Source organism: Apium graveolens, chromosome 2 (assembly GCF_009905375.1).
Source record: "Apium graveolens cultivar Ventura chromosome 2, ASM990537v1, whole genome shotgun sequence".
NCBI classification, from domain to species: Eukaryota; Viridiplantae; Streptophyta; class Magnoliopsida; order Apiales; family Apiaceae; genus Apium; species Apium graveolens.
In genome coordinates, this window is record NC_133648.1 from 166,103,060 (window position 1) to 166,126,482 (window position 23,423).

The 23,423-nt window shown below is 32.4% G+C and overlaps 1 protein-coding gene across 1 annotated transcript; it reads right to left on the reverse strand.

Moving 5' to 3' along the window:
• Window positions 1-16,072: 16,072 nt before the first annotated feature.
• Window positions 16,073-19,451, reverse strand: LOC141707973 (heat shock protein 90-3-like). Its single transcript, XM_074511428.1, has 3 exons — window positions 19,169-19,451; window positions 18,195-18,336; window positions 16,073-18,102 (listed from the first exon to the last, which is right to left on the reverse strand). The coding sequence occupies exons 1-3, from the start codon at window positions 19,289-19,291 to the stop codon at window positions 16,268-16,270; spliced, it is 2,100 nt and encodes a 699-aa protein (XP_074367529.1). The 5' UTR covers window positions 19,292-19,451; the 3' UTR covers window positions 16,073-16,267.
• Between the last annotated feature and the right edge of the window lie 3,972 nt (window positions 19,452-23,423).

A 23,423-nucleotide genomic window follows, 5' to 3' on the forward strand; every position in this document is an offset into this window, starting at 1 on the left:
TTTTTTCTATTTTTGAAAATATCCATGTGTTTCTGAACATATTTATCATCCAATTATCTGTTGGGGTTAAACCCAATATGTGATATGGGCTTGGTGATACAAGACATAATTGGATTGGGTAATAATTGTATATGTTGACAATTATTATCATAATGGGAATGGGTAATAATTGTATGGGCAGACAATTATTATTGTAATCTGATTAGGTATGTCTTGTTGGCTAAGTTTGTGATGACTATATATGCATAGTCATGTTATTGTTTTGATGTATGCTTAAGAGATGTAGTCGTCTTAGGTATCGTGTGAGAGATGCTTGAGTATTGGTTGGCTCAAGTATCAGATTAGGTATGTCTTGTTGGTAAAGTTTTTGATGGCTATATATACATAGTCATGTTATTGTTTTGATGTATGTTTAAGAGATGTAGTCGTCTTAGGTATCGTGTGAGAGATGCTTGAGCATTGGTTGGCTCAAGTATCAGTTTGAGACATCATTGAGATGTTATGTATTGATGTATTATTAATAATTGTTTGGATTAACAATACAATTTTGGACATGGGTTTTTCAACGTCAAATATATTGTTGTGTGTTTGTGTGTGTACTCTGTATTGGTAGAATTGAATCTCGAATGTGTGTGTGTGTGTTTCATCTTAACAAGTGGTATCAGAGCTGAGGTTCGAGGTTCGTGATGAATTGGGTTGGAGGAACGTTCGAGGTTCAATTGGTATATTGGAGTACGTTGATGGATTTGCTGACAAAGTTATGTGCGGTATGGTGGTTGACTGCACTGTGGATCAATTCATTAGGACTCGAGGTGGAAGATGGACGGGATCATTGCAATAGTTTCAATGGTTTGATGGTTGATCTACCAGGTAAAATTTTTTGGATAATACTCGTGATATTCTTCAAAAGAGGCCGAAGGATTGTGAAAGTAAGGATCGGGCGATTCAATGCTGAAAAGAGGCACTCGTGATTGATGCACGTGATTTTGTAGATGAATATGCCGTTAGGATGAAGAACAGTAGTTTAGAGTTATTAGAGGTCACTATACGGGTCTTAGTGATTCTCAAAAGTTGGAAGAACGAGATGGATGGATTCTTGTTCGAGGGGAGGCATCGGCGAACACGCGTTGATGTTTTGATGGTTACCATTCAACCTGATTTAGAGTATTGGGTTGAAGGGGAGGATTGTTGGGGTTAAACCCAATATGTGATATGGGCTTGGTGATACAAGACATAATTGGATTGGGTAATAATTGTATTTGTTGACAATTATTATCATAATGGTAATGGGTAATAATTGTATGGGCATGTAATTATTATTGTAATCAGATTATGTATGTCTTGTTGGCTAAGTTTGTGATGGCTATATATATACATAGTCATGTTATTATTTTGATGTATGCTTAAGAGATGTAGTCGTCTTAGGTATCGTGTGAGAGATGCTTGAGCATTGGTTGGCTCATGTATCAGTTTGAGACATCATTGAGATGTTATGTATTGATGTATTATTGATAATTGTTTGGATTAATAATACAAGTTTGGACGTGGGTTTTTCAACATCAAATATATTGTTGTGTGTTTGTGTGCGTACTCTATATTGGTAGAAATGAATCTCGAATGTGTGTGCGTTTCCTCCTAACATTATCTATTATTAATTTTACAAACTAAGTTTTTAGGTTTTCATATATTTACAAGTATTATTAGGCAAATTATAAATTCTCAAATGATTGTTTTATCCTTGACGATCAAATCACATTGACTTGTTTAGATAAAATATGTGTAAGATATAAAACTCACATAGTTATATATATATATATAGTGATTAATAATATGAAAGAGATACTTTTATATACTTAAATTTCAAATATTCGACTAACATTAATGTTATTACCATTAGTGAAATGTACGTATATGATATCTCAATTATCAGTTCAGTTAATCTTTCGACCAGTCAATGCATTAATCACATGATTAAGTTTGATTTCTAATTGTTATATTCATATAGATTAACGATTGTACAAATATATACTACGATAATGAGATGGTAACATTCTTATATGCAAATTATAATATTACTTTTAAATTATAAACTTAATTTATGTCGGTGATTTATGCACATCCTTTATATATTTTAGACTAAAATGTCCCTCACTTCTTATATTTGCATTACAAATGAAATTTTATTAAATTTTATGAATAACATTGATATTTTTGTTAAAATACAAACATGCGTTATCTTTCTTGAATTATTTTTTTGGACTAATATGTAGAAAAAATTGAATTCATTATAAATTTGAACATTAAACCTTAATTATAAAAAGGGATATTAAATACTAATTTTGTATTGAAAAACTTTCGTAACGGGAAATTATAAGAAAATAAAATCATTTTTTAAGTTATGTTTTTTCTATTTTGACGTCTTCGGAAAATCTACTCTGCATCCGAGTGCAACTTCTTAAAAAAGGATTCATTTTTATGGATCATAATTATTTTTGGTTGAAATTAGTAATATATATATTTTGTAATTAAAATTTAATATTTAGACTTTTGTTTACAAATAAATTTACGAAAAGAATAATTTGAGAAATGTAATGTGGACTTGCAATTTATGATAAATATCAATAATTTTTATAAATATTATAAATTTTCATTTTTAATATTATAAGGAGAATTGAAGTGCATTTTAGTCTAAAGCATGCAAAGGGTCGTAGTTGCACTTCGTGACAAATTATACTAATAAATACTCCCTCTCCCAACTATTTTTTTGTATTTTCCTTTTTAGGATGTCCCATCCAATTATTTACTTTTCAAAATTTATCAAAAATAGTTAATGGATCCCGCCCCTTTTCCACTTTTCCTCCATTTTTACACTACTTTTACTCCACTATCTCCTTTTTATATATTAAAAATCAATGAATACCACCACTTTACCCACTTTTTTTCTCTTTTTCACTACTTTATACATATTTCTTAACCTCCGTGCTCAAATCAAACATAAAGAATTGGCCGGGATGGAGGGAGTATAATCAATATACTCCTAATTTGTACTAGCACTATCATTGACAAATTACAATTTTTACCGTCATTTATGTTCTTTACTAACTTTAAAATATGGACTTTTTTGTCCACCAAAAATATAGTGGATCATCCATATTAAAATTGGATAAAACCCATAACCCACTTCTCACACTCTTGCCTTATATCTTTACTGGACTATATCAATCAAATGGGTATATACCCGTTTAGTTTAGAGATAACCACCAACACCACACCCACTCCCCACGTAATTTTCAAATTTAAATTTATTGTTTCTTCAATCTTTCAATGAAACAAAGAGTACATAGGTTATTATTCATTCAGTCTACTAGGTGATCGTTGAAGATGGATAGACCTGGTAAGCCATTATTAACAGAAGTAAGTTTATAAGTTTATTCTCTTCATGATAACCTGCATCCAACTGATATTTATTTTTTGTGTTTGAATGTCGTAAGCGGCAACCTCTTCGATCGTTATCTCCTTCGTCAGCCCGGAAAGGTTTGTTTATCAATCATTTTTCCGTATATAATCCATAATATATACTCACTGGTATTAATATTCAAATGCGTTAGGTCAATCTCAATCAGGGTCTGTAACACATAACCTAGAGCCACAATCAAGTTTTAAAGAGAACATAAACTCCAATGTTCTTGGATCCCCTAGCATTGGTATGTTATTTATTCATGTCATCGTTAGATAGAAATTTAACCTCACAATATACATAGTCATTATTGTGTATTTGCTTTTGTTAGTTTCTCATTTGTTACTATATATTTTGTTTTGTAATGTTTGAAGGTTGTAAGCATCAAAACATTGAACCGTTATCGCCATCGTCATGATATAAATATTTGTTAATAAAAACATATTAATATAAATTATATCCTTTATACTCACCTGTATAAATTGGCACACTTTAGGTTCCAAAAAAAAGATCAGCATTCAACATCATTCTAGGACTACGGAAGAAAACCGAGAGCCTCAATCAAGTTTGCGAGAACGCAATGACTCCAATGTTCTTCGAACTTATAACCTTGGTATTTCATTTTTTTATGTACTCTGTTAAATGTGAGCTAATAGTTAACACTGTAAATTATGTGCGATTTGATTTTCAGGCCGTAATGTTGGCATTATAAATAGCCCATTACCGAGGACTAAAGGTTCCTTAGAGTTTTCTCAAATAAGTGTATTAACCCAACTTCAGAATCACATAGGTACATAAGAATATTATAAATTTCAAAGTTCATTTTATATAAAAGTTGTACAAATAAGATTCAAAAAGGAAAAAAGCAGACTGTAAATGAACCTGGTCTCTATTTTTAAATACATATTACATTGAAGTATGTATATTATACAATCTTAAGATTCCAATTTTATGTTAGTATTTAATATGTTCTCTTATTATTCTAAATTTAATCTTTGATTTGTCTGCAGGTCACTTTAATTTTTTAATATATTTTTATTAATTGTGCATGGATGTGTGTGTTTTTATATTCCAATATACAAATAAATTCATCTCATTATTAAATTTTGTTTTAATATTATACAGATACTGATGATGCAAACTACAACACTACCTCAAACAGGTTCGGGGGAGATGCTAAATTTTCTCAACCAAGCGTGACAACACATGTTCATAAAATCACTGGTCTTATATTTTTGTTAACTTAGCATTTTATGAATCCAAAGATTTTAAAAGATGATTTATTATACACAATTCAAGCGTTTCTTATTTTTATTATTTTGTTATCATAGGATGTTGTCAGCCTCCTTTTCCAAATGAAAATATTCTTACTCCGTCTGAGGGAAGAGTGAAATGAGTTGACTTATTACAGACAACAAGGACAAACTCAACAGGTTATCTTTTAACTATGCTCCTAAAATGACAGAATATGTAGCCATATATGTGTTTGTATCAAGACTAATTAAATTTAATTTATTATTGGAGCTCTTTCAGATCAGGGTTATCATAATACCAGTACTACCATATCCCCTGTCCCTGCATGATAACATATAAAATGCACAGTGGTTAGCTTCTTATATAGAACATAGATTTATTGCCAAGTTTTACCAGGGTGGCGACTTTTAGGGTGAGCATCCAAAATTGGAGTGGGGAATTTTAAAACTCACCTAGCACATACAAACATGCATATACGGTTAGTATGTGTATATACTTATAGTATTACTACCCATTAAGTGTGCCGCTGAGTTATGAGCCTGTATGTAACAATGCAGCAACATAGAATGACTAATATCGTTGCTTCTGGAATGGTGGATTAAGAATATTTTAGCTTGGTTTGTAGTCCCTAAAATTACAGCTACATTGAAATTGTACTAGATGTTTTTTAATTATTACAGCTACATTGAAATCGTGTATACACCCTAAATCAATATATCTATAATTTTGGCATGGTCGGAGTAAAGATTATATCACATTAACCATTCTAAGAATCGAACTCTTTCTATGTTGTCAGCTTCGATTATAAATGACCCTGATCTCCATTTTTCTCAATACATATTATATTGAAGTATGTGTATTATACAATCTTAATATTCCAATTTTATGTCAGTATTTTATCTGTTCTTTAATTATTCTAAATTTAATTTTAGATTTGTCTGCAGGTCACTGTGATTTTCTAAAATATATTTATTAAGGGTGACTATGTGTGTTTTTATTCTCCCATATAAAAAAAGATTTATCTTATTATTAAATTTTGTTTTAATTTTATCCAGTTACTGCTGATGCAAAGTACAACACTAACTCAAATAGGTTCGGGAAAGATGCTAACTTTTCTCGCTCAAGAGTGACAACACATGTTCATAAATCCACAGGTCTTATACTGGTTTTATTTTTCTGTTAACTTATGTGATTCGGTGACTTAAGAACCATTTAGCATTTTATGAATCTAAAGATTTTAATAGATAATTTATTATACGCAGTTCATGAGATTCTTATTTTTATATTTGTTACCATAGGATTTAGTCAGCCTCCTCTGCCAAATGAAAAATTTCTTTCTCCATCTAAGAGAAGACTGAAAGAAGTTGACTTGCAGACAAGAAGGACAGACTTAACAGGTTATTTTTTAACTATGCTCTTCATCTGGGAATATTTGTAGCCATATATGTGTTTGTATGTTTCAGCTAATTAACACACATATTTTTTAGGTGTTGGTGTTCAAAGTTCATTTTCCCGAATCATACAAAATAGTTCAAATTTGAAAACCAGAAGTAATCTGTATCAACTTCCTGCATCCACTATAACTTCACGAAAGCGTAACAAAGACAAAGAACAACAAATAAAATATGATACTTTTAACAGAGGTAATTAGTATACGTGTTTTTTGAGTATCCCAAATATAATGTCTTTTATGGATTTTTTATGTGCAGACAGAGGATTGCAATATATGCCAAAGTATAACTTTGGTAATAATCAAACACAAATTGATTCCCGCATCTTGGAAAGTTATAATGTGGCCAAAAAGAAGGAAATTCAGTCAACCTTATCAGTTACTTTCCCATAACCTGATGAATGTGGTGTCAAAAGGCCTGGTACTATTGGTCAGTCCCATTCTATATAAATTATTTCTATGATGTACATAAGTACTAGATATGCTCGGTTACTGATAATTTTCTCTTATCATTTGTTCAGTTTGGTTTCCAGCTTCTACAAGTAAGTTATTAGAATATGTATATATCATTGTCATTTAGTTTCTAATTTGTGTATTTTACAAATATTGGAATACCTAAAAAACAATATCATTTAAATGTAAGCAGGAATAAATGACAATGGCCTGAAAGAAAATACAGAAGGATCATCGTCCTCGACTGTTAACAATCTTCTACAAGCGTTCAACGATGCAGAGGATGAACCAACCGAACACATGCCAGATTATGAGCAGTACGTTTCCGGTATGTGTGTCATCAATTATTCCCTTAAAATTATATATTTCAATGAATATACACACTAGCTAACAAATATTTTTATTCTACTTCTAGATGATGATTGTGATGCAACCGATGCTCATCATCGAGGCGAGTACTTATCTGACAGTGATGGTGATCAAGAAGATGATTCTACTGGTCACAAACTAACTTAATTATCTCATTATGTATATAAAATATTTGTTTAACAATTATACATTTCTACTAACAAGTTGTTTCCATCTTTTAGATTTCTGGGCCGGTTATATGGATCTTGGTCTGCTATCCAAGATTTGTCAGAAGTGTAAAGCATTAATGTGGAATGAAGAAAGAAATAATAAATCATCTCATAACAGCACAACAACTTTTTCTTTATGCTGCAAAAATGGACAGGTCAAGCTTCCGCCTGAAAAAAGTCTTCCTCCGTATATTGCTTCTTTGTTAAATTCTTCGTACTTTATGCAGCACATTCGAACATATAATTCTATGTTTCAGTTTACATCTATTGGTGGTAAAATAGATCGTAGAATAAATAATGGGGGAGGACCTTATTATTTTAAACTTAATGGTCAAAATTACCATTTAATAGGCAGTCTAAGGCCTAAGGATGGTCAGCCTGCCAAATTCTGTCAACTTTATGTGTAGACACATAAAACGAGATTCAGAATCGAATGAATGCAGTTCCAGGTTCAGTGGAGGGACTTTTGACAATGTTGGATGAAAATAATAAGCTGGCTGAAGGTTTTCGGTGTGCACGTGATCGCTTGAATATTCTTGAAATATATGAATTCAGTTTGTTGTTGGTATCATCTAAATCAGCATCGGGTAGAAAAAACCAAGTTAGACCTTCAAATGAGGTAGCTACATTGATTGTTGGAGATATTGATGATACGTGTCATTTTTGAGACATCGTAGTAGAGACCAAACAAAGATTTCTTAAAAGAGTTTTTGAAATATGTAAACATTTTATGCAACTTCAGTATCCTTTGCTTTTTCCATATGGAGATGATGGTTTCCATCTTAATATACCTTTGCAAAATCAAAAGCACAAAGTGCATGAAGAGCCAACTAATGATCAGCATCCAGACGACACTCGTCATAGAACTACTGTGATATAAGTTAATGATACGTCCGGGAGAAGGTAATCATATTAATTCCTGCATTTCTTTCAAGGATATCGTAAAAACTCCTTATTGTTTTAATGTTTAATCTACACTATTCTGGGAACCACTGCCAAAATAAAACTAAATATTTTAGTTAGCTGTTACCAATCTATTTCAATATTTACCATATTTACCAACAATTATAACGTACTTTTATTAATTCATGTGATAATCACATATATCAGCATTTTATTAACTAACCGGTATTGATTATCACAGGAATTAATCTTCATCTTGGCGGACGACTATGGCAGCAGTTTGTAGTGGATGCTTTTGCTGCAGTTGAATAATATAGTTTGGACTGGATTCGAGACCATCAGAATATTATACGATCCGGTTTGTATAGATCTATATGTGACTCCATTACAAAAGGTGATACAAATCCTGCCACAAAAGGCAAGAATGTAATTCTTCCAGCAACTCACACTGGTTCACAAAGATACATGAATCAATATTTTAAAGATTCACTAGCTATTTGTCGCACCATTGGGCATCCATCTCTTTTTTTAACAATGACATGCAATACTCAGTGGCCTGAGATGGAGTACTTCCCTGGTGTGGATGTGTCAGACAAACCCGATGTTACAAGAGTGTTCAAGTTAAAACTTGACCAACTATTGGAGCTAATAAAGAAAAAGAATTACTTTGGCAAATGCATTGGAGGTATCCTATGAATTTTTAATTGTAGTGTTTATTTACTTTAAATATATTGATGGATATTGAAATGCAAGTTTAAACCATTTTACTTTATTTTTATGCAGTTATGCATGTGATTGAAATTCAGAAGCGCGGTCTTCCCAATTGTCACATGCTCATATGGTAGCACCCGAGAGAGCGTCCATAAAATGTAGAACACATTGATAAGTTAATTTCCGCAGAAATTCCCGATTTTAACTTTGATCCCGTTGCTTACAAACTGGTTCATACTCATATGATCCATGGTCCTCGCGGCAAAGATTATTCATACTCACCATGTATGGTTAAAGGAAAATGTGGTCGCCATTTTCCTAAAAAGTAAGAACCTTTATAAATCTTATTATTTTTAATTCGTTTAATTAATGTAACTGAATATATTTAATTCTTTTCCAGTATTCTATAATGTAACTAAATGTAATTTAATGGTGTTTATCTTATTTTGATTATAAATAACGTGTTTTAAATTATTTTGTAGGTATAACGCACACACATTTTTTGACGACTGTGGGTTTCCTGTATATCGGAGACGGCGTTCTGAATTGTGTGTAAAGAAGAAAGGTGTGCTTCTGGATAACCAATATGTGGTATCTTACAACCGGGATTTATTAGTCAGTTTTTACTGTCATATAAACTTAGAAGTTTGTAATAGCTCCAGATCTTTGAAGTACCTTTTCAAATATTGCTTAAAAGGTCATGACACAGCTACTATAATTTTGAGGAAAAAGCAGCAAGGGAGCGAAACAAGTTCTTCATCTTCCGTACCGTACCTAAGCAAACTGAAGAAATTAAAAAAAATCGATGGACGTTACGTTTGTGCTTCTGAGGCTGCTTGGCGTCTACTTGGGTTTGACATCCATAATCGTTTTCCGGCTGTTTAGCGCCTGCCAGTTTATTTAGAAGGTGAGAAAAATGTGTCATTTTAACAACATGATAATTTGAAAGCAGTAGCTGATAAAGCTATGAAGAGATTTAGTAAACCTGAAGGATAGTTTGAAGCAAATAAAAATATACCACATGCAAGGGAGTTCACATACCATCAGTTTCCGCAAAATTTCACATGGAAGGGAAATGAATGTAGGTGGAAGATTCGCGAGCGTGGCACTGTATTTGGTCGTTTATCTGATGTTCATGCATCTTCCGGTGAAACTTTTTTCTTGCGAATGATATTGATGCATAAAAAAGGAGCAACTTCGTTTACATTAAATTTGGAGTATGTAGAATACAAGCACAAAAATAAAAACTAAATTGTATCCCTTTTTTCTTGAGTTGTATATGTAAAATGATGACATATATAATAGCCAATTAGTTTTACTTTTAACCGTTAAGAAGTTCATATATATATATAGTGGGGTTTAAAAATGAGATTCCATGGTACAAAATAGATAGAAATTAATTTATAGTTAGTGATGGATAGTGAAGTAAAAAAACAAAATTACTATACAAGCACCATATGTAGTAAGGGTATCTTTGATGACTGTTAAAAAAATGGCATATAATTTGCTTAGATGATAAGTTTTTTTTGGTGAACAATTTATATATTACAATGATCTCAAATCAATCTGCACCGTATGCGTCAACGCTGCTTTTAAAAATTTCAATTGTTAATGATGAATACATAACATTAAGTCAGGTGTAGTACTGATTCTAAGTATGTCCTTTGCATTATACTTTATACTCGATGCAGTGTTCCTAAGATAACCAAAGCGAATGAATGATAAAACAGTGCATTCCAAATATCACACTATGGAAGGAGTATGGAAGGAGCAGTATAAATTCAAAACTGATTTCATCAATACGTAAACACAATTCAAAAGTCATTAATACAAATAGTCTTCATAATTTTTGTAGTCAAGTGGCGTACAAACTGTCATAAGTCATAACAAAAGAGTTTACATCATATTCTTAATTAATATGAAATAAAATGTTTTATTTTCGCATAAATTTTTAGATTGGCATTCTAGAATTCTCAAAATACATAGTTGACCATCCAACTATAAACTCTTCTGGCTTCCATTCTTCAGTTTCTTTAGTCATAATAAACACCCCTTATAAAGATTCTTACTTCAAACCAGTCATCCCCATAGTAGAAATTTTGAAATGTGCTGTACATTTTAACGCAGTAATACCTCATGAACAAACCCAATGCATCAATTAGGCTCATTTCAGGATTATATTAGCCTTCCAAATCGCACGGTCACACATTATATATATTTCTGATGGAATTTAGCTTTCAAAATCCCAAGTGAACGAGGGAGGAACTATCTGTAACGTGTATACATAATGTTGTCAATTAAAACATTGATGTGCACAAACTACCAATTTTTTTATTGCAGGTAAAAAATAAATAATCTTACAAATGTCCAAACATATGAGATGCATTGAATAGCAGAAAACTTCCCATTTTTCTCATACGACCTCTTTTGATAACTTACTATTTTCTGTTGAACATATTTCGTGCATGCAGTATAGTTTCTGGTTAGTTATCATAGAACTATTTATTTTTTGATAATTTATTAAGAATAAGCGAATGGTATTACATTTCCCGGTCATTAGCACTACGATCATATATCATTCACAGTGACTCTTATACTTCAAGATTAGCTATCTTAAACTTCAATTCTCAATGTATTACAAGAGAAACAATGGAGAAATTTATAATAAAAAATAAATGAATATCAGAACTGAAGATTATGTTTAAAATTAGTTATAAATTATCATAAGAGTTTTTAATCAGTCAACGGGTAACACATTATTGTTATACCACCCCTAACACCCAAACCCCCCATTTCTGTATCCCGAAAAAGAAAAAAGAAAAGATAAAAATTACCAATACGATTGCAGAACTGATATTCGTGAAAGAAGCTTCAAAATAAAAGAGCACTTAATGACCTAACAAGTCCCCAGTATATGCCTAATATATCAGTTAGTTTACACAGTTAACAGTAGTCTCCCTTATGGATTAAGAACTCGGGAAGAGTAACCTAGATATCTTGATGAAACCACAGGAAAGTGACCGAACCAATTTAAAAACCAAATGTTTATTTAAACTTTCATTTTTTCTGTTAATCCTCCATAACATTTAAAAATCAAATAAAAACTTATAACTTTATAAAAATATAAAATGAGTTTCCTTCTCATTTTATCAAACTACTGATATTTTATGCCACAATCTATGACTACAAACGATCACTGTGGTATTTTAACTTTCTTTTCATATTATAGCAAAACTCAAGAATTCATTTTCGCAGACAAGTATCTTTAGAAATATAAAAAGCAAATCAATTATACTACAAATGAGGCCATCACTATATTATATCATATTCACCTCATTATAACAAATGATATGAAGAAACACAAAGAATTAATAAACATACAGGTCTTGTGGGCTCCATCCGAATGCTTCAATACTTGACCAGTAGCTTTACTAACCATAGAAAAAACAGAAAATTCATATTCATCTTTAACCTCTGTTCTCTAACTTGCATCTTTCACTCATTGCTACAATGAAAGAAGACACGAAATATCTTTGTAAGTCACGTATTTTGAACTTCATGCTTCATATTATTTAGACACAAATCGTATATATGATGACACAGTGATAGAATTTTGCACAATAATTACTACATTTTCCTTGACAAGTCCTTCAAATTCAAGTATATTTTAAGTCTTAAAATAATTTTATATTTGGTTTAGAATTTAAAAAAAACTGCATCAAGTCCTAACATAAAAAAGGTTAGCTCAATACATATTGCTAAGTGCATTATGTACGGTAAACCCAATTAGTTTCTTACATACATAAACTAAATGTACTATTATATGTTAAAGAACAACAGTAAATCAACTATACATTCATATTTGTATGCCACGTCAATTAAAATTTAAAAGAGACATATTTTAGTTAACTCACAATATATATATATACACACACAAATATACATCATTAATCCTTCGATATAATCTTTAACAGAACTTGTGGTTCAAAAACTAACCTCCATTGATAGTACGAATTCATTAATTCGTGAATGACGTTTTCCTTCTCACTACCTCCGGATTTAGTTATATGATTAGAAACCTAACGTGGTAATGGTTTGGTAAAGGAGTGTTTGGGTTGAACCTAATTAGATTCACCCACAAATTTTTTACTGTACGTGAAATCTAAGTGATATAATATTGTGTAATTTAATTGGGCTTAAAGTTTCAAAAATTTTAAAAAAATTATTTGTGAGACATAAATTATATTTATCGACTGTTTCTCCACAATTCAATTATGGATGTGAAAATTAAGTCAAATATATTTGTAAAAAAATTTCATGTGGTATAATATTAATTTTATCTTTTTATTTAATGTTAACGGTAGAAATGGAACGATTTAATTTTCAGTATAAAGTGTTTGATCTAAGTAGTAAAATAAATCGAAAATTTACATACTTCATTTATTTTTATAACTGCACAGTTGAATTTTTAATTTAATATTCATAAATTGTGAATTTAAAGTACACTAATAGAAAGTTTTTATATTATGACATTGGTATTTTTTTCCAAATATTTATTACATACTAACTTATAGTCATGCATGATTTTTTAAAATTTTCTTTTTTTATTTTTTAAAATTATAAATTATTTTTTATAATTTTTCAATGTACATATATATTGTTACTTACGAGATTTTTGCAATATTATTTTTTATGATTGATAGTTCGATGTACAGTTAAACCTCGATGAAGTAATAATCGATAAAGTAATAACCTCGCTAAAATAATATTTTTCCTCGGTCCCAACATAATGTACAAAGTGTATTTTTACTCCCGGTAAAGTAATAAACTCGCTAAAGTAATATTTTTTCTTGGTCCCGACCTTATTACTTTAAAGAGGTTTAACTGTAATATGGTTGCAACAAATATATAAATATTGAAAAATATACTGATGTGAAATTGAATTACATCTATATATATGATAGAATATCTAATCCTGTTTTAACTACTGTTATACCATTATATCATATCTAATCATTTAAATAGAATAAAATAATATAATATTTTATATTTAAGATTTGTTTTTTGTTGTATTTTGGATTTTACATAATACTTTTCAGAATTATTGAATATACAGTTGCACATGTAGTTATTACAACGTTATTACTGTTTCTATATTAATTTCTATATTTATTTTATACAAAAAAATTTCAAAATGAAAATACTTAATTAATTTGAATGCAGAAATTTTACTAAAAATTACCATGTGCGAAGCACGGGCTATATTACTAGTTTATATAATTACTAATGGTTCCGGGTCTATGTTTCCCATTTCGAAGAAGCAAAAATCAAATGTATTAATGATTGAAAATCATATTTTGTCATTGTTACTATTATTGTATACAATTCATGATGTATGTAATGAAAATAAAATACACCCGTAAAATATTTATGAATATTAGAATCTTATTTTATTAGATCGGAAAAAGTTGAGTATTGAAAATATCACGTATGTTATCATAAATTTTATTGTTTCATATTAAATGGATAAAAAAAATTAGGTTGAACATGAAATTAATATAGTAGAATCAAATATTTTCGTGAAATCGAAGCCAAAATTGGAAAACTCGAAAATAACCTTGATAAGCTCGAAAACTCGAAATTCGGTAAACTCGACTCCAAAACTTGGTAAGCTCGATAACTTGTTCAAGAACTAGATTAACTCGAACTTGTTAAACTGGGATAAACTCGTAAACTTGATAAAAACTCGAAAACTCAATAAAAGAACTCGCTAAACTCGAAAACTCGCGAATAATTAAAACTCGGCTAGTTTAATTTACGGGTCGAGTTCAAACACAATTTTCAGACTCGATATTTTTTGGGCTCGCCTCGACTCGACAAAAAAGAAAGCTTGCATTCAAATTTAATAAGTACAAATTCAACTCGACTCAAATTCCACCCCAACCGAATATTACAACTATTTTCATTTTTGAACGATTGGGGATGGAGTTAGGTCGATTATTAGTACAAGTTTTGTTTCACTAATTATAATTATTCCAGATACATCATGATACAAGATTATTTGGACTTTAAAATTAAATCAGAAATGACAAGGCTGAGTATCTTTAAAATAAGTTGGAGTAAATCTGGGACAAAGAAAATCGTAAGAGTTCGTGATTAAGATTTAAATCAGTTAAAAGATGGGTTTATATTGGTCCTCAGTTTCCATTCGAATGTGAATTCCCATTTCAGCACACAATTGCTAGTTATCTTAATTTATAGTCCCACCCTTGCTAGTTATCTTTACTGATAGGCTTAGAGCATTTTTAATCACATAAAACTCTTAGTTAAAAATTATTAATATATACTATAAATAAAAAATATAGAGATTTTATAAAAAGTTTATCCCCAGTATTACATTCTCTTTATTTATAAATATAGTCAACCTTTTGATGTTGGCTATATTTGTTGAAACAATACATTAATAAATCTGTAAAAAAAATATTAATCATTTATTACCATATTGAAATAATATATTTTATTTATAAAACATAAAATTTTAATAACACATTATTTTTAAAATATAGCTAACCAATATAACAATATCATCGAAGTACAATACCTTACAAGTTCAACAAATTTAACATATTGTCCTACACGTCCAATTTATCCAACCAGTAGCGGTTCAAGTAAAAAAAATTGAGAAATAACTTACATATATATAGTATCTATTTTATCTATTTTGTTTTGTCATTAAATTTAAATATAATTGAACATAATATACACTGTGTGCCCATGGCACACACTAAGCACAAATTTTAATGATGATGAAACCCCTGCATTTACAACAAATACACCAATCAAAACATTCGAAATTTTATAAGTTTTAGTTCTTAGCATGTGATCATAAACACATACTAGATAAACTAAAAAAGATACGAAAACTAGATAATTATAAAAAGTAATAATAATTTACACATACATGTAATAATATTATTATAAGTAATAAGCAATTTTAACTAAAAAAGAAAAGAAAATAACAAGGAAGGTGATTGTATGATGATTGTTGAGGGGAGAAAAATTTGAGTGACTTCGTCCAGAAGATTTAGGAATCGTCCAGAACTTCAGGAATTTCCCGGTCGTCCAGTTAAATTTGATTAGTTCACTTGTAATCAAACGGCCCCCAAGTGTTGGTTAGGGCACTTCAAAAGAAACCTGTTTAGGAGCATATACGAATATATGACAACTTTGAAAGGAAGGATACTAATGTGGCATCCACATAAGGCATAATGATAATAAGTATCTGATATTCAAACCAGAGATTAAAAAACTTGGAACTAAATAAACAGAGAAACAGCCAACCAAAAGTCCGAGGATTTATATAAAGCCTAAAATATCACATCTTCCTAACATTCTGAATAATTTTCCAAAAGCCAGATAGAAGCATTGCTGTAATTAGCGTGCAGTAGGAAAAAACAACACTTAATCCACTTCTTCCATCTTGCTGCCCTCTGCATCAGCATCAGCTTCTTCCAATGGAGGCATGTCTTCCGTTTCAACCACATCATCATCATCAATGCTCAAACCAAGCTTCAGCATTCTGTGGATCCTGTTGCCAAAGGTGTTGGGCTCCTCAAGGCTGAATCCAGAGGTAAGCAGAGCAGTCTCAAAGAGCAAGAGAACCAAGTCTTTAACAGACTTATCATTCTTGTCAGCATCAGCCCTCTTTCTAAGCTCATCCATGATGGCATTCTCAGGATTGATCTCCATTGTCTTTTTGCTAGACATATAACCACCCATGCTTGAATCCCTCAAAGCCTGAGCCTTCATGATCCTCTCCATGTTAGCTGTCCAGCCGTACTCACCAGTAACCAAGCAGCAAGGTGAATCCACAACACGATCAGACACAATAACCTTCTCAACTCTGTCCCCCAAAACATCCTTAACAACCTTGCAGAGTCCCTCAAACTTCTCTTTCAGTTCCTCCTTTTTCTTCTTCTCATCTTCAGTCTCCTCGAGTTTCAACCCCTCCTTAGTAGCAGAAACCAACTTCTTTCCCTCAAATTCCTTCAACTGACCAACTGCATACTCATCAATGGCATCCACCATGTACAACACTTCATAACCTTTCTTCTTCAACCTCTCAAGGAAGGGAGAGTTCTCAACAGCCTTCTTGCTCTCTCCAGTAATGTAATAGATATCGTTCTGGCTCTCTTTCATCCTGGTAACATAGTCCTTCAAACTAGTCATTTCCTCCCCACTCTTGGTAGAGTGGTACCTGAGTAGCTCAGCAATCTTCGTCTTGTTCTGGGAATCTTCATGAATACCAAGCTTCAAGTTCTTTGAGAAAGCTTCATAAAATTTGTTGTAATCTTCCTTGTTCTCTGCAATCTCGAAGAAAAGTTCAAGGCACTTCTTCACCAAGTTCTTGCGGATGACCTTGAGGATTTTGTTCTGCTGCAACATCTCCCTAGAAATGTTAAGTGGGAGATCCTCAGAGTCGACAATACCCTTAACAAAGCTCAAGTATTCTGGGATCAAATCCTCACAATTGTCCATGATAAAAACACGACGGACATACAGCTTGATGTTATTCTGCTTCTTCTTTGTGTCGAAGAGATCAAAGGGTGCCCTCTTGGGAACAAAAAGAACAGCTTTGAATTCAAGCTGGCCTTCAACAGAGAAGTGCTTCACATTCAAGTGCTCCTCCCAGTCATTTGTGAGGCTCTTGTAGAAGGCAGCATACTCCTCCTTGGTGATTTCCTCGGGCTTTCTCATCCAGATGGGCTTCTGTTTGTTAACCAAGGACCACTCATGAGACACTTCCTTAATCTTCTTCTTTTTCTTTTCTTCCTTCTCTTTCTCTTCATCAACTTCCTCTACCTTACCTTCCACGTCTTTCTTTTCCTCCTCATCCTCGTCATCTGAAATTTCCTTTTCTGTGGTCTTCTCAATCCACAATGAGATTGGGTAGCTGATGAACTCAGAATGCTTCTTGACAAGATCCTTGAGCCTGCGCTCCTCGAGGTATTCTAGCTGATCCTCTTTAAGATGAAGAACGATTTTAGTACCCCTTCCAAGCATCTCCCCCGAAGTATCTCTGGTTATAGTGAATGATCCACCAGCTTGGGATTCCCATACATACTGTTCGTCATCATTATGCTTTGAGGTGACAATAACCTTCTCAGCAACTAGGTAGGCAGAATAGAAACCAACACCAAACTGTCCAATCATGCTAACATCAGCACCAGCAGCAAGAGCTTCCATAAATTCTTTTGTACCAGACCTCGCAATGGTACCCAAATTGTTGACCAAATCTGAAATTCATAAGTAAAACAAAGGGTCAGGAAAAACATATACATGAATATACGAGAAAACATTAGTATTGCTCATAATCACTATTACTTACCAGCTTTGGTCATGCCAATACCACTATCAATTAGTGTCAAGGTATTGTTGGCCTTGTCAGGAATGATGTGGATAAAGAGCTCTGGCTGGGCATCGAGCTTGGTCTTGTCAGTCAAGCTTTCAAAGCGGATTTTATCCAGAGCCTGTATTGAAGCACAATGTTATTAGCCAAGTATTACATCTAGCACAAAATCAATATTAGTGAAAGATAAAGAATCTAGAATTAATTAGAAATAACACAACCTGTAAAATACTTCTCACTCTAATCTGTATCACATAGCCAAGCATATTCATAAATATACAAGGTCAATTATCTAATTGATAAGGCTGGGTATGATGCATTTAGTAAAGAGGTTTTAGTCACAAATTTAAACTTCGAAATAGGAACCATTAAAACATAACAATGAAGTTAATTCTACAATAACACAGCACACAAGAAAACTTCCAAGTAAAAAAATTAGAAATATTTAAAAAAAAAAAAACTTTTACGTTTTCCAGTGATAAATAACATCTGTAAATTGTAATCTAATTAAACACCTTAGCTTAATCGACTCTAATACTATAGCAGCATGATCCAAGTTCAAATGGTATAATTCACAAGTTTGACTTTTAAATAACATAATCCTACATTCTTCAGATATTGATACATCAAACTTTTATACTAAATTTTTAAATAAAAACAGAAGAAAACGTACTAAAACACATTAAATCTCAACTCTAATCCAAATTTAGCTAAAAATGAAACGTAGCTAGCTGCATAACGTTACATCATTCGACCAATATGCAATCAAAATATTTGAATCAATGAATCGATATTATTACAACAACAATATGTATGTAAGAGACAATAACAAGAGATATACTAAGAAACCAAACAACATTAAACAATCTGAATGTAATAAAAGAAACAAAAACGATTTAAAAATAAGAATCATAAACAAAAAGGTAAAGGGGGGGGGGGGGGAAGAGACTAACATCAGAAGCGTTACTAATGAGTTCACGAAGAAAAATCTCCTTGTTGCTGTAGAAAGTGTTGATGATCAAACTCAAAAGCTGATTGATCTCAGCCTGGAAAGCAAATGTCTCTGTGTCCGCCATTGGAGTGTCTAGATCTAGGGTTTTAGATTTAATTTGTTGAGGAGGAGGAGGCTGTGTGATTTACTTCTTTGTTTTCAAGAAAGAAACGAGCAAGTGGAGACTATATAGATGGTTTTAGGGTTTCTAGATCCTTCCATTACAATTGTCCCCTCTTTTGTTTTTGTAAATTAGTTGCCCCCCTCTTTTTAATCCAACACATCGCATAGATGGTTCTAGAATTGGATCTAAAAATAGCCCACATATTCATTTACTTTTTCATCAATTCTCTTCTTCTTGTAATCTCTTCTTTCTATTCTTTTTAATATTTAATTAATTTATATGTCGTATTTTAATAAATCATTAAATATGTAATTATATTCTGATCAAATCTATCATCTTAGAAATAAAGAAGACATCTAAAATAATTTTTTATGAGAATTAGAAAAACTTTTATATAATTAATATTTAAAACTTTTTAAAAAAATCAAAAGAAAAACTGTATCAAAAATTATTGATTCGAATTTACACAGAAAGAAAATTTAATTAATTATTTGTACAATGTTTATTTCTTAGACTTTATATATTACCCGTGTAGAAGGTTTTAGGTCAATGACTTCTAAATCAAATGGAAGAAATTACTAGCGTTTTTACTAGTACTGCACACTAAACCACCAACCCCTAATTATTAATAGTCTTTATAATAAAATAATATAAAAAATAAATACAAATTTATCCCTTTCTGTTTTGTACAAATTGCATAATATTATTAATAATACTTAAATTTAGGTATGTTAATTATGAAAGATGTTATTGTATTATAAAGCTGTTAACTTTATGTTCATAGGGCAAATTAAACCATATTATTATATCTTAGATTGATCGTGCAATATTAAGCCTATTTATTATATAAAATATTTGATAAAAATATAAAAATACACTTTTGAAATTAATTTAAATCATAATTCAATATGGTTTAATAGGATGTTGGGGATGGACATAGACCCTTCCGCTTATCTGTTCAATATCTGAGGCGGGTTTTTATTGAGAACGAAATACGAATCTTCCCAAACTTTGTCATGTCGGTCCTCCTTTAGCCTGTATTAAGAAGGTACTCCCAAACTCAAGCTACATGCGAATGTCTAGTTCTAATATTTAGCGTCTCTTTTCAAGAGATAGGAATATATATATAAAAAACATCTTTCAAGAAGCCTCATGGCTGACTTCAGTCAAAAAATGGGCACCTAATTCGAAGACAACAGGGGTCGAACGCAAAGAAAAGAAGAAAAAACAGTTAATCTCTCTATGTTACTCGTTGTAGATTTCCTTACCAAGCTCTTTCTCCCAATGGGTTCGCCTATGAAATGAAGATGTATGAGCATTTGAGCCTGGAACTGATGAAATTCCTCTTTCCGTCCACTTATCCCGACTTCCTAAATATAATTACTTGATACACAATCTGTAACTCTAATTTCTTCCAATTTATGGATAACTTTAGTTGGATATTACCTTTTAAACCGATGATAAATTAAAAGTTATTTCGTAAGCGTTGTATGAGCTGTAAATTCATCAAATTATGATTTGTAGAATTTAAGATAGAAGCGAATTAAAATTAAACGAAACTCGACTAAATAAAGTGCGAGAAGAAATACCTGTTGTTAACGGAGGAATTTGGTATCAACAAAGTTTGAGGTTCGTAGCCGGAAACAAGATCTGTGCGGTGGTTTTTCGTCAGAAAACGTGAATAGTAATCGTTGGATTTTATGAACAGTGTTTGGTGGTGGTGATTATTGGTGGCTGAGATTGCTTAGGGTTAGTGGTGGCTCCTTTGCGCTCTCGCTTCTGACCCCTTGTAATTTGCATACGTATCCCTATTTATAGGGAATCAAGCCAACGTAGTTCTTGGGGAACAAGAAACCTAATGGGCTTAGATCTCCTGTCCTGAGGCCCAGTAGGAAACCTGGAAACCGTCTTCCACTAGCTTTAGGAATGTACGCCGATGAGGCCCAACCACAAAGGCCCAAGGCTCGTCCATGGCTTTGAGACTTCACGGATAAGACATCTTCCTGGATAAGGATAACCTTCCGCTACCAGTTGTTTCTCTAATCCGTTGACGCAAGTATAGCCGTGGTTCACCCCAAATGTTGGACGCATCCTTATCCCCCGGATAAGGAGCCCCTACCAGATTGCAGAACAAGTGATCCAAAATTTTTGGGTGCAAAGTGTAGGATACTCCGAAGTCTCTCAACGAGGACACCCGTTGACTACAGAGACAGAGCTCTCAAAGCACACACCAGAGTTTATCCCACATCCCCAATGAGGACACTCATTGACTATAAGAAGAGACCTTCCGTCCAGGCATACCCCTGGAGGTCTCTGACCACAGACACCGCCTTCCTGTGATTGCATTACAAGAAGGAGTTCTTTAATAGAGTACTTGCAGCAAATACGTTAGTAATAGTCATCTCCATCTTCCTTGAATACTCCAGAAGACCCGTCCAAATAGCCAAGCTAATATCAAATCAAGTCATTCTTACTACCTTAGGGCGCGCCCTAAGGCCTTCCATTGGAAAAGGATCTCCCCAAACATACTATAATAAACACTCTTTTCAGCAATAGGGCGCACCTCTCTCTCTCTCTCATGAGGGCGCACCTTGATCTGGTTATAAAACCAACCCAGGCCTTCAAGGCAGTCAATTTGATAACTTACTCCTCTCTTTCAATCACAGGGCGCGCCATTACCCCATGTCCATAGGGCGCGCCTTCCTTCTTTCTATTAGCAGATTCTCCTTTCCTTATTTTTAGGCATAAATCTCTCAATTGAGATCCAGTTGACCCGGTTTTGATCCGAATAGTACTTATACCAAATTTCGGGCATAATAATTACCCCCCAAATTTCATATGCTATTGAAAATAGGATTGGAATTTCTTTCATTCATTTTAAAATTTGTAAAAATTCATACTTTAGCAATATTATCTTATAGGGCGTGCCTTCTTCAGGGCGCTTCTTTCAAAAATTCATCATTTTTTCTTCACGTATCTCTTTCAAATATAACCTTGAAAATTTAAAAGGGCGAGTCTTTAAGAAGCGCATTTTTGGAATTCGGAACGGTTTATCTTTTTAAACGGTTTTTCTTTTTTCCTCGGGGATCGTGTCTGACGTGATTGATTTAATGGGATATGATTGACAGCTGTCCATTTTACTTTAACTATAAATACATGCAACCATTCATTGCTTTACTTTTTAATTTTACTCTTTCAGTTCTGTCAAGTTCTATCTATTTATGTAATGTAATATTAGGCAAATATTAGGCAAATATTCTAATTGATATACAGCTGTATTATAGGCTTAACTGTAGGATTTTTACTTGGTGATCAATCAACCAAGCTTGTATATATTCAGACATAATCTCAATGAGAAGGTAGAGGTTTTCTCCATATCGAATTCTCTCTCTAAGATTTGTTATGGTATCAGAGCCTTGCGCTCTTTAGTTACAACACATATATTGTTTCTTCACAATCGGCATGACTGGCAAAGATGAAACACCTTCAAAGGAAACGCCTTCAAAAGGCAAATCATCTTATTATCTTGCGGCTAATGACATGCCAGGAAACTTGATCACCCAAACACAGTTGAAGGGCGATAATTTTGATGAATGGACGCGAGCAATCAGGACATCTTTACGTGCAAAGAAAAAGATTGGTTTCATTGACAGCAGCATAACCCAACCATCCGAGGAATCTGATGAATATGAAGATTGGATTAGCGTTAATTCAATGCTTGTCTCCTGGATTATGAACACTATTGATTCGAAGCTCCAATCCACGATCTCATACCGTGAATCAGCACGCGACCTGTGGATTGACATTCAAGAACGCTTTAATATCTCAAATGGTCCACGTATTCAACAACTCAAGGCTGAATTGCATACTTGTAAACAGGTTCAAGGTATGTCTATTGAAGATTATTACGCTAAACTGAAGAAACTTTGGGAAGCATTGGCTGATGTTGACCCTATTCCTACATGTGAATATGGTAAGTGCACATGTAAAATTGCTACGAAGCTTCAGAAGCGAGAAGAAAATACAAAAGTCCATCAGTTTTTGATGGGTGTTGATGATGGGTTGTATGAAACAGTACGTTCGACTTTGCTGG

Coding starts and splice junctions, on each gene's coding strand:
- LOC141707973 (XM_074511428.1), bottom strand. CDS start 19,291: ATGGCGGACACAGAGACATTTGCTTTCCAGGCTGAGATCAATCAGCTT. Junction 18,337..19,168: donor TCATTAGTAACGCTTCTGAT/GTTAGTCTCTTC, acceptor GCTTCAATACAG/GCTCTGGATAAAATCCGCTT. Junction 18,103..18,194: donor TATTGGCATGACCAAAGCTG/GTAAGTAATAGT, acceptor TATGAATTTCAG/ATTTGGTCAACAATTTGGGT.